The sequence below is a fragment of the Microcebus murinus genome, chromosome 19 (genome assembly GCF_040939455.1).
Source record: "Microcebus murinus isolate Inina chromosome 19, M.murinus_Inina_mat1.0, whole genome shotgun sequence".
Lineage (NCBI taxonomy): Eukaryota > Metazoa > Chordata > Mammalia > Primates > Cheirogaleidae > Microcebus > Microcebus murinus.
Window position 1 is genome coordinate 20,571,159 of NC_134122.1, and position 16,209 is coordinate 20,587,367.

Here is a 16,209-nt window from a genome sequence, read left to right on the forward strand (position 1 = left end):
CGTTAGTTAACCAGTGGAGAATACTGAATCCTTTAAAGTATAAAGTACTAAACACTGAGGAATGTAAGGTTATGAAGCAGACTACAAATGCTCTAAGCCACTAACAAAGTAAAATAATCAAAAGTAAGGAGGGGGAAGTAGAGAACAAATTTTCTTATCTCCCTATTATGAAGTTCACTGATACTGCCTAAAACTTAAATACGCAACATATATATTTATAAAAAATGATATTATCTCCTTAAAGCTTTTCATTAAGTCTAAGGCCTTAACCTACAGGGATTTATCAAGAGCTAATAATTGTCTGAGTAAAGAGGAATTTGACAATTCCTCTCCATTTCACTGTTTCTTTTTGTGCTATTAAATTCAAGTGAGATGGGCCGGGCGTGGCGGCTCATGCCTATAATCCTAGCACTCTGGGAGGCCAAGGCAGGCAGATTGCTCAAGGTCAGGAGTTCGAAACCAGCCTGAGGAAGAGCAAGACCCCGTCTCTATTATAAATAGAAAGAAATTAACTGGCCAACTTATATACAAAAAATCAGCCGGGCATGGTGGCGCATGCCTGTAGTCCCAGCTACTCAGGAGGCTGAGGCAGCAGGACTGCTTGAGCCCAGGACTCTGAGGTTGCTGTGAGCTAGGCTGATGCCATGCCACTCACTCTAGCCTGGGCAACAAAGTGAGACTCTGTCTCAAAAAAAAAAAAAAAAAAATTCAAGTGAGATAGATGGACTTCACAGGCATATGCTTTAGTGAAAGAAGTCAATCTTAAAAGGTCACATACTCTGATTACATTCATAATAACATTCTCAAAATGACAAAACCACAGAGATGGAGAGCAGATTAGTAGTTGCTGGGGAGGCTACACATACAAAAAGAGGTAGTAGTGTGAAGGAGTTTCTTCTATGACGATGGGACAGTTTTGTGCCTTGTGTTGGTAGTTACATGAACCAATACATGGAATAAACTGCACAAAGCCATACACACACGAATGCAGGTTTAAAAACAGTGAAAACTCAGTAAGGTTTGTTAGTCTAGTCAATAATTGACATGTACCAATGTCAATTTCCTGGATTTGATATTGCACACAGCTATGTAAGATGTCACCAATGGGGAAATACGGGTGAAAGGTGCACAGAACTCTGTACTAGTTTTTTGGGTTTTGGTTTTATTAAGAGACAAGCTCTCTCGGTATCTTGCTAGGCTGGTCACAAACTACTCTGTACTAGTTTTACAACTTCTTGTAAGTATATATTTCAAAATAAAGTTTTTTTAAAAAAAAATACAAGTGACATTATTTTTCTTTTATTTTAAAACTAATGTGATCCAAAAAAATTGGATTAGTCATTTTTTTAATACAAGTATTTATTTTGGGTCTCCATCCCCCTTATCCATATAAATATAGATGGATACAAAGACATATGGAATGCTTATATAAGGCTAATCAGTTTAGGGTACTAGAGTGACTTTTTTGCCATGTTCTTCATACTTCTTGATTTTAAGTGAGTATATGTTACTTTTATAAAAATTACCCAGCTGTTACTCTAAAGAACTTCCCAGATTTGATTATTAGCTAATTTAGAAACCACTGATTTTTCTCCCAGCTTCCCTTAGCTCATAAAATACCTTTACCTTTTCAGGGAGCCCTAGACTAGAGATCTTCTTCATTATAACCCTCACATAAGACAGTAGCAGGCTGCTTTAATGTAAATGAACCTACTGAATATACTAAGCGAATGGGCTTACCTAAATTGAAACTCAATTCAAGCAACCTTCCTTTCTGCTGACATCCTGTAACATGGACTAACTGCAGCTATGCCCTCAACAGTTACACTCTTTCTATTCTACAATATCACAGGATACACAGAGATAACTATTTTTCCCTTTTGTTACCACATCAGCAGACTTTTACCATCTGACCTTTCTACTAGGAGGTAAATTTTTTCAAGTTTTTAAGATTAGCAGGTTTTTCCTGGTACCATATGCCCAACTGGGCTACATTTTAAGTAAATATGTCTATGTCTATGTGTATAGGCTTAAGAAGAAACCTAGTGATCTAGAAAAAACAAGGGCTTCGGAGTTGGGACACCTTGAGTCTAAATCCTGGCTCTGTCAACTAGCTGTATAAGTCTAGACAAGCTACTTAGCAGTACCCTCCCCCTCCCTCCTCCCTGAGCCTCAGTGTCCTCATCTTCCTCAACTGCAAAATAGAAACATAATACCGACCTTGCAGGGTGGCTGTGAGAGACTAAATGATGTACTGTACACAGTATGCATCAGAGCCCCTTCACGATGGCTGTCACGGTTAATTTTGAAACACACCAACCTTTTTCTCCCTCTACAGCCCAGTTTCCTTCCTTTGCCATTAGCCTCATTCACCTGCCTCACTTCTCTGCCTTGTGGCAGTTAGTACCACAGTTAGTACCCACAACTTCCTCTCCCCACTCCTTCTTGTTTCCCACCAGTAGGAACTAGCTTTTGGAGCTTCCCAGTAAGCAGACCATCTTACATGGCATTTGTTCTAACAATTCCCTTTACTCACCTGCTGCCCACCCAGGGGAAAAATACACTTAGCTGAGCTTGCTGGTTGCATGACTTTTGGGAAAACAGGGTGTTTACTATATTCATACTCTATTTCAATCTTACCACACTCTCCAAATACTGCTACTCTCACTTACTAGCCTTAAGGACCCACCTTGACCTTCTTGGCTTTATTTTTGCACCTGGCTCTTTTAACCACTTCGGTACAGCGCTCACTGGCCACTAAACCTTGCCCACAGCTGGCACGCGTAGTCCGCACGATAGCTTGTGCTGTGCATTGACAACGAATCCGTTTTGCTCTTGTGTGATGAGGAAAGCTTTAAAGCACTGAAAGCTTGTTTTACTTTACAGGCAGCTTTACTTATAATGTAAACCAGAATAGGTAACATATACATATGTGTTTTTATTACGTTATTTTTAAATGTTCACAATTTTATTTTGATAAATGAAAAATTAGAAAAGTCATATCACGGCTGTCGGCTAAAGTTCACGCTCGGCTGTGCACCTTCATATCATCGTTGTTGGCTAAAGTAGACACTCAGCTGTGCACATTCATCTGTGGCTATCGACTATAGTCAACGCTCGTAACAAAGTGGTTAATTACCCAAATACCTGCTGAATGCTTACTAAGCATTGGAGAAGCAAAAATGAGTAAGAATCACTCTGATATAGACTCTCAGAGAAAAGTAATCCTCCTCACCCAAAGAGGAGAGAGTAGGAAAGGAGGCAAGAGTTTCACATTTTGCTCTTCAAACCTCTGAATCAGGTGTCCTCAAACTACGGCCCACGGGCCGCATGTGGGTGTTTTTGCCCGTTTGTTTTTTACTTTAAAATAAGACATGTGCAGTGTGCACAGGAATTTGTTCATAGTTTTTTTTTTAAACTATAGCCTGGTCCTCCAACGGTCTGAGGGACAGTAAACTGGCCCCCTGTTTAAAAAGTTTGAGGACCCCTGTGAATTGTTTGATACTTAGTCTTGAAATTCTTACATAATAAAAGCAAATAAATAAAATTAATGAAAGCCGGAAAAAAAACTAACTATAATCAAAGATGATATGTTAGACTAGTGGCTGGAAAGCCTCAAAGAGGTGATGTTCATGGTAACCTTGAAACGGTAGGTCTCACCTGCAAAAATGAAGGACATTCAAGTAGAGGTAACAGCATGAGCAAAAGCAGAGAAGTATGAAAGTGTACTAAGTGCTCTGTGACGGACAAGTGGTTTGTTGTGGCTAGAAAACAAGGTATAATTTGGGAAGTCTTCAAAAAATATTCCAAATATTTAATAAATCATCCTCATCCTTACTAAGAAATCTAAAAGGAAGTGAAACTGTCCAAAAATTCAGGGCCATGTGCCACTCCTCTACCATGATAAAAACTTGGTCTCTGACAACAATGGGGACCCTGCTCTAAATGGTTTGGGTTCAAGTAGTATGATCACATCTGAGTTCCATGAAGTACTATGGCAGGAATACAGAAGGAGGACTGCTGGAGGGAGAACCTGCAAAGTGGGGCCAGATCAAGACAGCAACACTCAGAGCAAGAGACCAGGACAGCCTAACCGAAGGAGACAGAATGGAAGGAAAGGCCAGGGTCAGGACACAAGTATGTTAGCAGCTGTATCAACAGGTCTGGGGAATAGGAGAAGACTGAAAAAGAAGAGGAAGTTAAAGATGACTCAGGTTTATCATTTGAGTAACTGGTGAATAAGTACATTAACAGAACTAGGGCATGGAGGAGGAAGCACTAATCTGAGGGGATGGATTTGGTTTAGACAACTTAATTTGATGTCTACAGCTGTGGTCCCTAACCCCCGGGCCTTAGACTGGTACCAGTCTGCAGCCTGTTAGGAACCAAGCTGCACAGCACGAGGTGAGCAGCAAGCAAGCAAAGCCTCATCTGTATTTACAGCTGCCTCCCATCGCTCGCATCACTGCCTGAGCTCTGGTCCCCCCCTACCCTGGGAAAAATTGTCTTCCATGAAACCAGTCCCTAGTGCCAAAAAGGTTGGGAACCAATGGTCTACAGCACACTTAGGTGGATATCCAAGGCTAGAGAGGAAGGTTTAGTTCTCATTGGTACATGGGTCATAGCTGAAGCCATGGGAGAGAAGATCAAGGGAGACTAAAACCAAGAGAGTAAGACCATGGATGCCAGGGCAGCAAGAAAAAGTGTTTCAAGAAAAGGAGACCAGTGACCGCCAAGGCCACAATGAGAAGTCGGATGGCATAAAAACTGAAAATGTGCATTACACTGGACTCAGCACACAGAGGTTCCAAATGATCTTGCAAAGTGGTGAATACAAAGAGTTGGTCTGCAATGGATTGTGGAATGAATGACTAGGAAGAAAGGAGGAGTGAGAGGTTGAAAAAGTAGCAGCTACGATTTCAGAATTCCTCAGCCCATGCTATCACATCTTCCTTGACTTGGACATGCATGTTGACTCCAACTACCTAAAATCTTCAACATCTTTGTCCTGCCCAGTGCCAGTTACCTTCACTTCAACACAGCAGCAACTGCCTGTCTAGAGATGTGACCAAATCCCATATTTCACCAGCACATGGCCCATCTCCTGTCATCTCTTCCTGTCAGTTTCTTTACCTGTCATCTCCTCCATTCTTACCAAATCCAAATCACCAACTAATAACTTCCCACTATTCCTAGTCACCAGGTTAAGGGCTTCCAAAATCAGCTTGAGCAGTCCTTATTCTTCATCCCTTAACTCTGGAATTAGAGTTTTAAGTAACTCCTCTCTGGCCCAAGTCTTCCTCTCCACTTCTAATTCTACATCCAACAGACCTGTCACATCCACACAGGCATGGTGTTGTGTCTGGTTATCCACACCAATCTAACCTACATATGCCACACAGATTGATTTTCCTTTAAGGAAAAACCAGCCAAAAAACAAAGTCAAGCCATGCTCCTTAGGGTAGTATTCTCAAGCCAAACTACCTTTATAGCCTTCTCTGTAGCTACTTCTTCACAAAAACCTCCACCATGGCCAAACCAGTCTATGCAATGCTTGCTTAACATTTAGTTACACACCTCTCTTCTGAAATATCCTCTGGAACTTCTTCTCATCCTAGGGAACCTCACTTACTCCCTCTCTAAAATCTCCTTTAAACACTCAAGACCTCCACAGCATTCCTATACCACAATTTAACTGTCTACTATGACACACATTGTTCTAGACTCTTGGGATACACCAAAGAACAAAAGAGAGATGCCTAGCTTTATGGAGCTAATATTGTAGCATAAGGAAACAACAAAAAGTAGGCCTCATAAATAATATTAAGCATACAAAATGTTAGAAAACTGAACAAAAAGAAGCAAAGCAGGATGTGGGCCTGGGAGTTGTGAAGTGGGATTACCATTTTAAACAGCATGGTAAAGATAGGTCTCCTTGGGAGGGTCACTCTTGAGAAGGCTTTAAGGTTAGTCACGCAGATTCCTAGGGGAAAGCACAGTCCTAGCAGAGGCAATGGCCAGGCCACAGCCCAGAAGCAGGAACACACCTGAAAGGTTTGAAGAACAGTCAGGAGGCCAGGGCAGCCGGAGCAGAGTGAGCAAAGGGTGGAGGTGGTGAGCTCAGAGACTAAGTTTGACACTTCTGAAAATAAGCTTGGACATTAAGCAGTCAGTTGGATATTTAAGAACTGGAGCTGAGGAGAGAGGTCTGGCCCAGGTGTTCTTGGCTTATAGTTGGCCTGGGATAATACACTAAGTCTAAGGCCTAGAGCACTCCAGCTGTATGAGACGAAAAAGAAACACAGAGGATAATCAAGAGCACATCTTAGTGTCCTAGAGGCCAAGTGAAGGCAGACTCAATCAAAGATGGAGTGTTCTACTTGTCTGAAGCTACCGACAGATCAAACGAGATGCAAACTGAGAGCTAACCACTGCATTTAGCAACGGTGGTGGGAGGGACTTTGACAAGTGAACTTAGGAGAGAATGAAAGTGAGGAATTAAGAGACAGGGTATAGACCACTGTTTCCTGGAGTTTTGTTGCAAAGGGGACAAACAAATGGGGCAATATCTGGCCAGGAAAGTACGAGTAAAGGTTTTAAGATGAGAAAATAACATGCTTGTGCAGTGCATGTATCTATATATGAATGCACATAAGGCCTAAAAATCCCTAAGTACTCAACAAATGTTCCTTCCTTCCTTCACTCTCACTTGACGCTTAATATTTTCTATTATCTTTCCTGATATATATCTGATCTTTGTAACTATCTGCAAACAACTTTTACTTGGAAGGCCCTTTCTTTCCTTGTCCAACTGTCAAACCCCACCTTATCCTTCAAGACTCCAATATCGCCTCCTGGGAAGCCTTCCCTGACCCTTCCCTTCAGCCAACCTCCCTCAGGTTGGTATCAATGTATTCTTTGTACCCATACATTCTTCTACTATCACCCTTCTCACAGTCTCTTGTATTTATCAGGATATATGTCTATCTTCCCCACTAAAAGACTCGTAGGGGACAATATTGCCCTGAAAGTGTGACAATTATGAGCACTGATGCTTGCAGTGTGACCTTGGGAAGTTGCCTAACCTCCCAGTAAAATGGGAAATAAATATAGTCTCTACCTCCTGGCATTGCTTGGAAAATGCCTGGCATATACTAAGCCTTATGTACACATTAACTAGTATATTGCTATACTGTAATACAGCTCCTAGAATTTTAACACATTAACTGCCAGGTGAGTTGTATTTAACTTACTCTACTTTTGAGCCCAGGACCTTGTGAAGGAAAATCTGGGCAAAACCCTGCAGTTTTGAAAATCTTACTTGTTGATGTTCTAATTGTCAAAATTAACATTGACAATTTAATTCTAAAAATGTGGATCAAATGAATAGAAGTCAATAACAAATTTTTCATTAAATTAGAAAAGACTGTTTTACTTTCTAAGTTTTTATGCTATTTTCATAATAAAACACCATGGCCCCAAGGAAAAAAATTTTTTTCAAGTGTGGCAGTCAATGTGTTAAGCTTGGTAGCAGGAAATCAATAAATTATTTCACAAATGAACAACCTGAGACACTAAAGAGCTCTGGCTTACTGAAGAGAATTATTTCTCCATACCACATTAATTTTGTCTACCACATTTTTTGTTTATCAGGTGATTTCATCATTTGAACCACGTCATGTACTAATTTTTTCAAAAGCTATTAAAGTCATTTTTTTTAAGAGACAGGCTCTTGCTCTCGCCCAGGCTGGAGTGCAGTGCCATGATCACAGTTCATTGCAGCCTCAAACTCCTAGGCACAAGTGATCCTTCTGCCTCAGCCTCCCAAGTTGCTGGGATTACAGGTGTGAGCCACCAAGCTCAGCAAAGTCATTTCTTAATATTTAACTGTCTCACCAAACTAATGATGTGACTGACATACAGAACCTCTGGTACTGCTGAATCTTTCCCTGCCATCTCCCTCCACCACCACCACAGCTTCTTCATATCACAGCACGGTGTACAATGCAATGCTGTAAATGTATAGACATGTCATGTGAGTAGCCAGATTTAAGGTTTGATTTTGCCTCCATTTCAGAGGTCGCTCACAGTAGATGACATTAAAAATTAAGAAATCTTTGTAACCAAATGAATTTCTAAGCAACCAAAAAAGAAACACTAATTTAAGCAAGAACTCAATTTTGCACAAAATTTCCATATTAAACAACAGCTCATTCAGTATTAAGTAACAACTCTTCAGAGAAGTAGTGGGAGCCTCTAACATGTTATACCACTTAAAAACTCATGGGAATTCAACCAAAAAACGATGACTTCATCAAATGTAGAGTACAGCTAGCTGTTCTAGTAATTCTGTACTACAACTACAAATCTTTTTAACTGGTTCTAAATGTGCAAGCAGGTCAAGATTCCTCCTCCTAGAAGAAGATTTTAAAGAAAATTCTCCAAATTCTCTATGCCCCACCAGTATCTAGCTCAGATCCAAACAAAACAAAGTTGGATGACATTCCTGATCACCCTTCTCATGAGGCTGCACAATGTACTACAAAGAGCACAGGCTTTGGAGTAGAGCACTTTGGGTCAAATGCCAGCTCTACCACTTGTCAAATAGGTATCCTAGAGCAGATGGTAAGCTCCCCCTCTGGTAGTAACAGCAATAATGTAACCTAGCAAGGTTAGTATGGTTTAATGATGCTAAATAACTAAAGGAAAAAGCAGTAAGTGAAAAGAAGTAAGATATCAAATATGCTTAATAAATAGGTTTTTTTAATCAAGTCACAGTATTTTCAATTTTTCTTTTTTTTTTGAGACAGTCTCACTCTGTAACCCCAACTAGAGTGCAGTGGTGTCATCATAGCTCACTGCAACCTCAAACTCCTGGGCTCAAGTGATCCTTCTCCCTCAGCCTCCCAAGTAGCTGGGATGAAAGGCAGATGCCACCATACCCAGCTAATTTTTTTTTTTTTTTTTTTGCAGATATGGAGTCTGACACTCAGGCTGATCTCAAACTCCTAACCTCAAGGGAACCTCCCACCTCTGCCTCCCAGAATGCTAGGATTACAGGTGTGAGCCACCCTGCTCGCCCCATTTTCAAGTCTTATTAGAGTTGAAGTTTTAAAAAAAGATATTAAAAAGCCTCAAGTTTATGCCAACTAATACTCTATAAAGTAAAAATGTTAAATCAGTAAGAAATGGAGAGGAAATAAGTTCTTGGAATAAATAAAGAGCTGAGATCCCAAGGAAAAGACCCTCTTCCTATAACACAGAAACCAGGCAATAGCTTCCTTGCCTTTGGGGGACAAGGCCTGCCCTGCCAAAGCCCCTGACCCTAAGATAACTACAGATGAACCCCTGGTGTCAGTGACATAAAAAGGACATGATTAGACACCTCATATCCACTATGGCCACCCACTACGTGCCTAAATAATCCAGGTCCAGGTTACAAAAACTGACTCACAACTTACCTCAGGAAAAAATACACATGGAGGTCATGAAGTCAACGACTTTACAATTAATTACTCAAAGGTTGTCATTCTCATAATGCTCTATGACTGCCAATTCAAATGAAACCTAAATACAAGGGTACTTAGCTAGCTTATTCGATAATAAAAATTCTGTCCAAGGGTCCCAAAGCAATGCTATAAGTTTCCTGTGGGAGGAAACTTGTTTGTCTTGTCCATTTGTACATTCCCTAGGGCCTGCCATATAGTAGTTACTTAAAATTCACTGGAAGATTTGTAAGTCCATATTCATAGCAGCATTATTCACAATAGCCAAAAGGTGGAAGCAAACCAGGTAGCCATTCATGGCTGAATGGATAAACAAAATGTGGTGCACACACACAATGGAATTCAGCCTTAAAAAGGAAGGAAATTCTGACACATGCTCTGACATGGCTGAACCTTGAAGACATTATGCTAAGTGAAATAAACCAGTCACAAAAGGTCAAATACAGTATGATTCCGCTTATACGAGCTACCCAAAGTAGTCAAATTCATAGAGACAGGAAGTAAAATGGTGGTTACCAAGAGTGGGGGGGCAGGGTGGGAGGGAAGGACTGAGGAAAAGGGAAAATAGGAATTAGTGTCAAATGAGAACAGTTTCAGTTTGGGGAGATGAAAAAACTTAACAGAGATATATGGCAGTGATGGTTGTACAACAATGTGAATGTACTCAATGCCACTAAATTGTACACTTATAATGGTCAAAATAGTAAATTTTACTACAATCAAAAAACAAAAATAAAAAAATGAGTACTTCTTCCATCAACCACTAAACGTATACTTCATTCCTTTGTAGTACTCCTAAGAGAATTCCTATCTCCACATTTCGTAGATGAGGAAATTAGAACTCAAAGAGCTTAAATGATCTGCCACTATGGACACTGTGTGTGTGTGTATATGTGTGTGTGTGTGTGTGTATATATATTAAAATACACTATAGGCCGGGCGTGGCGGCTCATCCTAGCACTCTGGGAGGCTGAGGCGGGCAGATTGCTCGAGGTCAGGAGTTCGAAACCAGCATGAGCAAGAAAGAGCAAGACCTGTCTCTACTACAAATACAAAGAAATTAATTGGCCAACTAATAAATATATAGAAAAAATTAGCCGGGCATGGTGGCACATCCCTGTAGTCCTAGCTACTCGGGAGGCTCAGGCAGCAGGATTGCTTGAGCCCAGGAGTTGGAGGTTGCTGTGAGCTAGGCTGACGCCATGGCACTCACTCTAGCCTGGGCAACAAAGCAAGACTCTGTCTCAAAAAAAAAAAAAAAAATACACTATATACAGAGCATACATAGTAAATACTACACAGTGCTACTCAGCATTAGTGGGGTATTTTATCCAGCTGGTTGTAAGCTTCATAAGGACAAAGGCTATGCCTTAGATCCTCTTCCTATAACCATGAACACACCACCAGAGGCCTCTTGAATGTTTTAAAAATCCCACATGCTTTCACATCTGTATCACAGAAGATGTAGCTGCAGCCCTTTCTCTACACACTAACTTGGCAGGGATAAAATGGGTGACACTGAGGACAGTTCTATCCCCAGAGGTGCTCAGACACAGGCGTGGGCAATCAACCACTCATCCTGGGCTTACAATGTGTCAACAGCTGGGGCAGATAAAAGTTCAGACAATTTCATCTTTGAGGAAGCTGAGTCCACTGTAATAGGTAAGTCTCAGAAATAATTACAACAATGAAAAGACAAATGCTTAACAAATTGATGTGATATACAAATCTAAGGAAATACTGAGAATATATCTACAGGTCTAGAAAACGTAGGCAGTATCTTCAGAGGTGGCTTCTGAGCTGCACCTGAAAGGATGGTTTTCCAGCACTACCAAGGAAAAGGCCAGAGAGCATGTAGAACAGCAGCATGGTGTCAAAAGAAAAGACCATTCCTGACTTTGCCCTTATCTACATAAGCGACCTCTGAAAATCCCTGCTTCCCTACACATAAACTTACAGCTAGGTATCTTCTCCTAGAATCTATCCAGCTCTGTAAGTGTATTATATTTAATGGGAGCTCCGAAGTCAGACTGCCTAGATCCAAATCTTACCACTGTCACTTAAAAGTCGCTTGACCTTGAGCTGGGTAATTAAATTGCTCTGTGCCTCAGTCTTCCCACTTCAGAACAGAGGGCTGTTCTGAGGGCTAGTGTGATGATTAAACAACACACGCCAATCACTTAGAGCAGGATGTGGCGCGTGGTAAGGTCAATAAATAAATGATAGTTATTGTCATGATGAGCTGCAGTAAGAGAGGCAAACACCAAAGGCAAAGGCTGTGCCTGCTGCGCTTCCAGGGCCCTCCGGGTCCCGAGACACCCCTGGGGGGATGGGAGAGCAGAGCCAGGCTACACACCCTGCACGCATGTGTCACCAGCCAGGCACGGCACGAGCCTCTCCCCGCCCTGGGGAGAGCAGCGATGGCTCAGCAGCCCCGGGCCCTGTTCCCACCCCTCCGGCCGGACGCCCGAGGAAGGGGGCTCCGACCCCACTTACCATGCTGGCCGGGGAGGGGGCGGCTCAGGTGAGCTAGCTCGTGGGCTTCGGACACGTCCCGCTCGCACAGTTCAGGTCATGGTCCCGGCAGACTCGGAAAGTCCCCCACCCATGCAAAGACAACCCCTTCCCCACCGGGCCCCGCGGGGACCCGCTTTTAAAAAGAGCACGGCTGCCCGGTCCGTCTCATCGGGGTCTCCCGGGACAATTCATCCAGACCCACCCGTCCCTCCCCAAGGAAACTGAAAAAGCAGGAAATGGGGCTCGGAAGCCAGCAAGGAGGGCAGCGGCTCGGGCCCCCCCCGCCCGGGCCCGACCCCCGCGGGGGAGGCTACGGGCCCAGGCAGGGGCTCCCCGGCCTCCGCGGACAGAGGTGGCGGCGGGCCCGGCCCCGAGGCTGAAGGGGCGGAGGCTGAAGGGGCCTCGGCGGCGCGACGCGGCCCGGGCGGCCGGCTCAGAGGAGAGGCCCGGGGGCCCGCGCTGTCCTCGCCGCCTCAGCCCACTCGGCTGCCGCCGTCACCCCCCAGAGCATCCCTACGCGCGCCCGCCCCGGAGCCGCCCGCTCATGCTGCGAGGCCGCCCCCGACCAACAGCCCCAACGCGCCGGAAGTGGCGAGCGCCGGGCGGCCCCACGGCGCGGCCGCCGGGATGCGGCGCTGGAACCGGACCAATCCGGAATCGAGCGAGAGGGAGGGGGGGAGAGCGGGTGGAGGGCGGAGGACGGGCCGCACCTGACGCCTCCAGCAAGCCCCGCCTCCCTCTGGCCCCGCCCCCCGCGCCCACCGCTCGCCCGTCCACGCGGGCCGGCAGCCATCTTGGTAAAGGGAATCGGGGCTGCCATTTTAGTAAAGGCGCGGTTTCTCTTTCGCTTCTTTAGCTAATTCATTCGGTAAATCTCTATTGAGCGCCTTCTACGTGCCACGCGCCGGCCTAGAATTTTGGCGGCCACAGCCTATTGGAGCTTACATTCATTCAGTGCACACACACTTTGGCCCTGCCATGGCCCAGACGCCGTTGTGGGTGCTAGGACTGGGGGGTAAACAAAATTTCTGTAGTCCCTGACCTCGATAAAGCACATGAGCCACAAGAGCGTATAAATAAATTAGTTGTTGAAACTACCTGTGTTATTGAAACTGTGCCCCAAAAAGTTAAACCAGTGACTGACAGAAATGTAGCGAATGTCTCAAAAACCCAGTGCTACACTATCAACTTCCATTCACAGCAGACAAGACCCTTTTACTCAATAACTATGAACGAGGCTGGGCGCGGTGGCTCACTCAGCCTGCAATCCCAGCACTTTGGGAGGCTCAGGCGCGAGAATCGCTACAGGTCAGGAGTTGGAGACCAGCCTGAGCAAGAGGGAGATCCAGTCTCTACTAAAAAAAATAGAAAGAAATTAGCTGGACAACTAAAAATATATAAAAAAAAATTAGCCAGGCATGGTGGCACATGCCTTAGTCCCAGCTACTCAGGAGGCTGAGGCAGGAGGATAGCTTGAGCCTAGGAGTTTGAGGTTGCTGTGAGCTAGGCTGATGCCACGGCACTCTAGCCAGGGCAACAGAGTGAGACTCAAAAAAAAAAAAAAATTGTCTTATATGAAACTGGTCCCTGGTGCCAAAAAAGTTGGGGATTGCTGAAGTATAAAGTTTATTCAAGCCTAAAGTTTGATAGCCACCAAGGAGCATAGATTCAGGTTACCCTGAATCTATGCTCCAATTAGCAGCAGTTACAAGTGGGGTTGTTTGTTTTGTTTTATTTTTTGAGACAGGATCTCACTCTGACGCCCAGGCTAGAGTGCAGTCCTCATGGCAACCTCATACTCCTGGACTCAAGTGATCCTCCTGCCTCAGCCTCCCAAGTAGCTGAGACTACAAGTGTGTGCCACCATGCCCAGTTAGTTTTTCTATTTTTTTGTAAAGAGGGGAGTCTTGCTCTTGCTCTTGCTCAGGTTGGTCTAGAGCTCTTGGCCTCAAGCAATCATCCCACCTCCCAAAGTGCTAGGATTATGGGTATGAGCCACTGCTCCAGGCCCACAAGTGGGTTTTTCAGGAAAAAAGAAGAAGTAGTTCCTAAATTATTTACCAAGAATTTACATTAAAATAACATAAGCTACTAATTGGCTATACATTGTTGTTTGTATGACAAATTCCAAGAATAGGAAGATCTTGGTGGAGGCAGCCAGTCAGGAACAAAATATCTTTAATTAGTTGCCCCCAGGCATTGTGGGAGGCAGTATGTGTGGAGTGGGAGTTATTTTTCTTTTATCATTCTCAAACTTGAGCGTGAATCAGAATCACCTGGAAATTCAGAGGCAGTCTCAAAGTTAGTAAGGAGAAAAAAAAAAAACAGAATCACCCAGAAATACTGTTAAAATGGAGATTGCTTGTCCCCTCTCTTAGAGTTTCCCTTTCATAGGTCTGCGGTGGAGCGTAATAATTTGTATTTCTAACTAACTAGTTCCCAAGGGCTGCTGCTGCTGCAGGTCCAAAGACCACATTTGCAGAACTACTGGTACAACTCATTACCATAGCAAGCAATAGCTTTCACTTATTCTTTTATCAAATCTTCATTATTGTCCACTCAGTGACAGCCACTGTTCCAAGGATTCAGTGCTGAGCAAAACAGACATACTGGTACCCTTAAGGAATTTACAGACAATTAATTTTTAAAGTAGTATACAATAATGAATCAGTTATAATTGTGATAAGAGCAATGAAGGAAAAATTCAAACCACCAGGAGATAACTCTAATATAGTTCTATGTTAACAGAGACAAGGAATCTAAGTGAATCTGGGAGGGAAGAAGGATAGGGAAGAAGTCATGAAGTGACATTTAAGTTGGGGCCTGAAATAAGTTGGAGTTTGCTAGGCAAAGAGAAGGGCAGAGAACATTCTAGGCAATAGAAACAGCATGTACAAGAGAAACCATCTCAACAGGTATGCGTTTGGCTGACATAACTCCCATAACTCAACTTTCAGAATAGGTCAGCTTCAGACTGGGTGTGATGGGAGGCCTGGATCCATTCCTCCAGGATTTCCTTGCTCTGCTCCCCACATATCAGGATTGCTATCAAGGGCCAGGAGTAGCAGCTCACGCCTGTAATCCTAGCACTCACTCTGGGAGGCTGAGGTGGGAGGATCACTAGAGGTCAGGAGTTCGAGACCAGCCTGAGCAAAAACCAGACCTCATCTCTACTAAAAATAGAAAGAAATTAGCCGGACAACTAAAAATATATAGAAAAAATTGGCCAGGCATGGTGGCGCATGCCTGTAGTCCCAACTACTCTGGAGGCTGAGGCAGAAGGATTGCTTGAGCCCAGGAGTTTGAGGTTGCTGTGAGCTAGGCTAACACTATGGCATTCTAGCCCGAGCAACAGAGTGAGACTCTGTCTCTAAAAAGAAAAAGAAAAAACAAAAAGATTGTTGTCAAGATGCCTACCAAGAACCATCCAGGGCCACAAACTTCCCTCTTCATATCCAGCAAGAGAGAGCACCTTTCACACATCCTTTTTTATAGCAATAAGCTTTATCCTACTGGTCCTAATTGGCCTGGGTCTGCCCATCCTTGATCTAGCCACAGTGAAGGAGGAAGGAATTGCTATGATTAGCTTAGACAATCCTCCCCTGGAGTTGCTTTCAATTCCTCAGAATAAACCAGATGTGTGGAATCACCACTTCATACCTCCATTGCCAGGCAGGGGTGAAGATTGAATTTAATGTAAGTAAAACACCTGGCACATAAGGCGTGAGATAAGTCACAGCTATTATTAATTTTACTCCAGGGATTTTGGCCAAGTCAACTTAATAACATCTTGCTATTAATATTAATCTCAACCTTGTCTTATTCCAAAAAAAGATTTAAGGCTGCTATTACTTTTTGTTGGCCCCCATCCATTTCTTCCTGCCCATTCCTATTGCTACTGGCCTGGTCTCATTCATTTAGTTATTTGCTCAACAAACATTCTGTGAGTTAGTATCAACTTTGCATGGGCCTTTTGCTAAAAACTAAGAATTCCAAAATGAATAAGATTCAAGCAAATTGTTCACTGCCTAGATCAGCAACAGCCACTCAAACAATTCTAGCACAGTGTGAGAGATGATATAACAGAGATGTGTATGAACTTTCTAAGCATGCAAGGAAGTGGAGAGGGAGCAATTAACTGTCGGGAGGGTACTTGGAAGGCTGAACAAAATGGTAACTTTTGGGT

General features: G+C 43.5%; 1 protein-coding gene across 2 annotated transcripts in view; it reads right to left on the reverse strand.

The window, feature by feature from the left end:
• The window catches only part of XPO6 (exportin 6), a 104,900-nt gene extending 92,291 nt beyond the window's left edge, over window positions 1-12,609 (reverse strand). For both annotated transcript variants that reach the window (XM_012759010.2, XM_012759009.2), the window contains exon 1: window positions 12,003-12,609. In XM_012759010.2, the coding sequence (XP_012614464.1) occupies window positions 12,003-12,005 (3 nt within the window). In that variant the 5' untranslated portion in view covers window positions 12,006-12,609. The remainder of the gene's footprint in view (window positions 1-12,002) is intronic.
• Window positions 12,610-16,209: the final 3,600 nt, after the last annotated feature.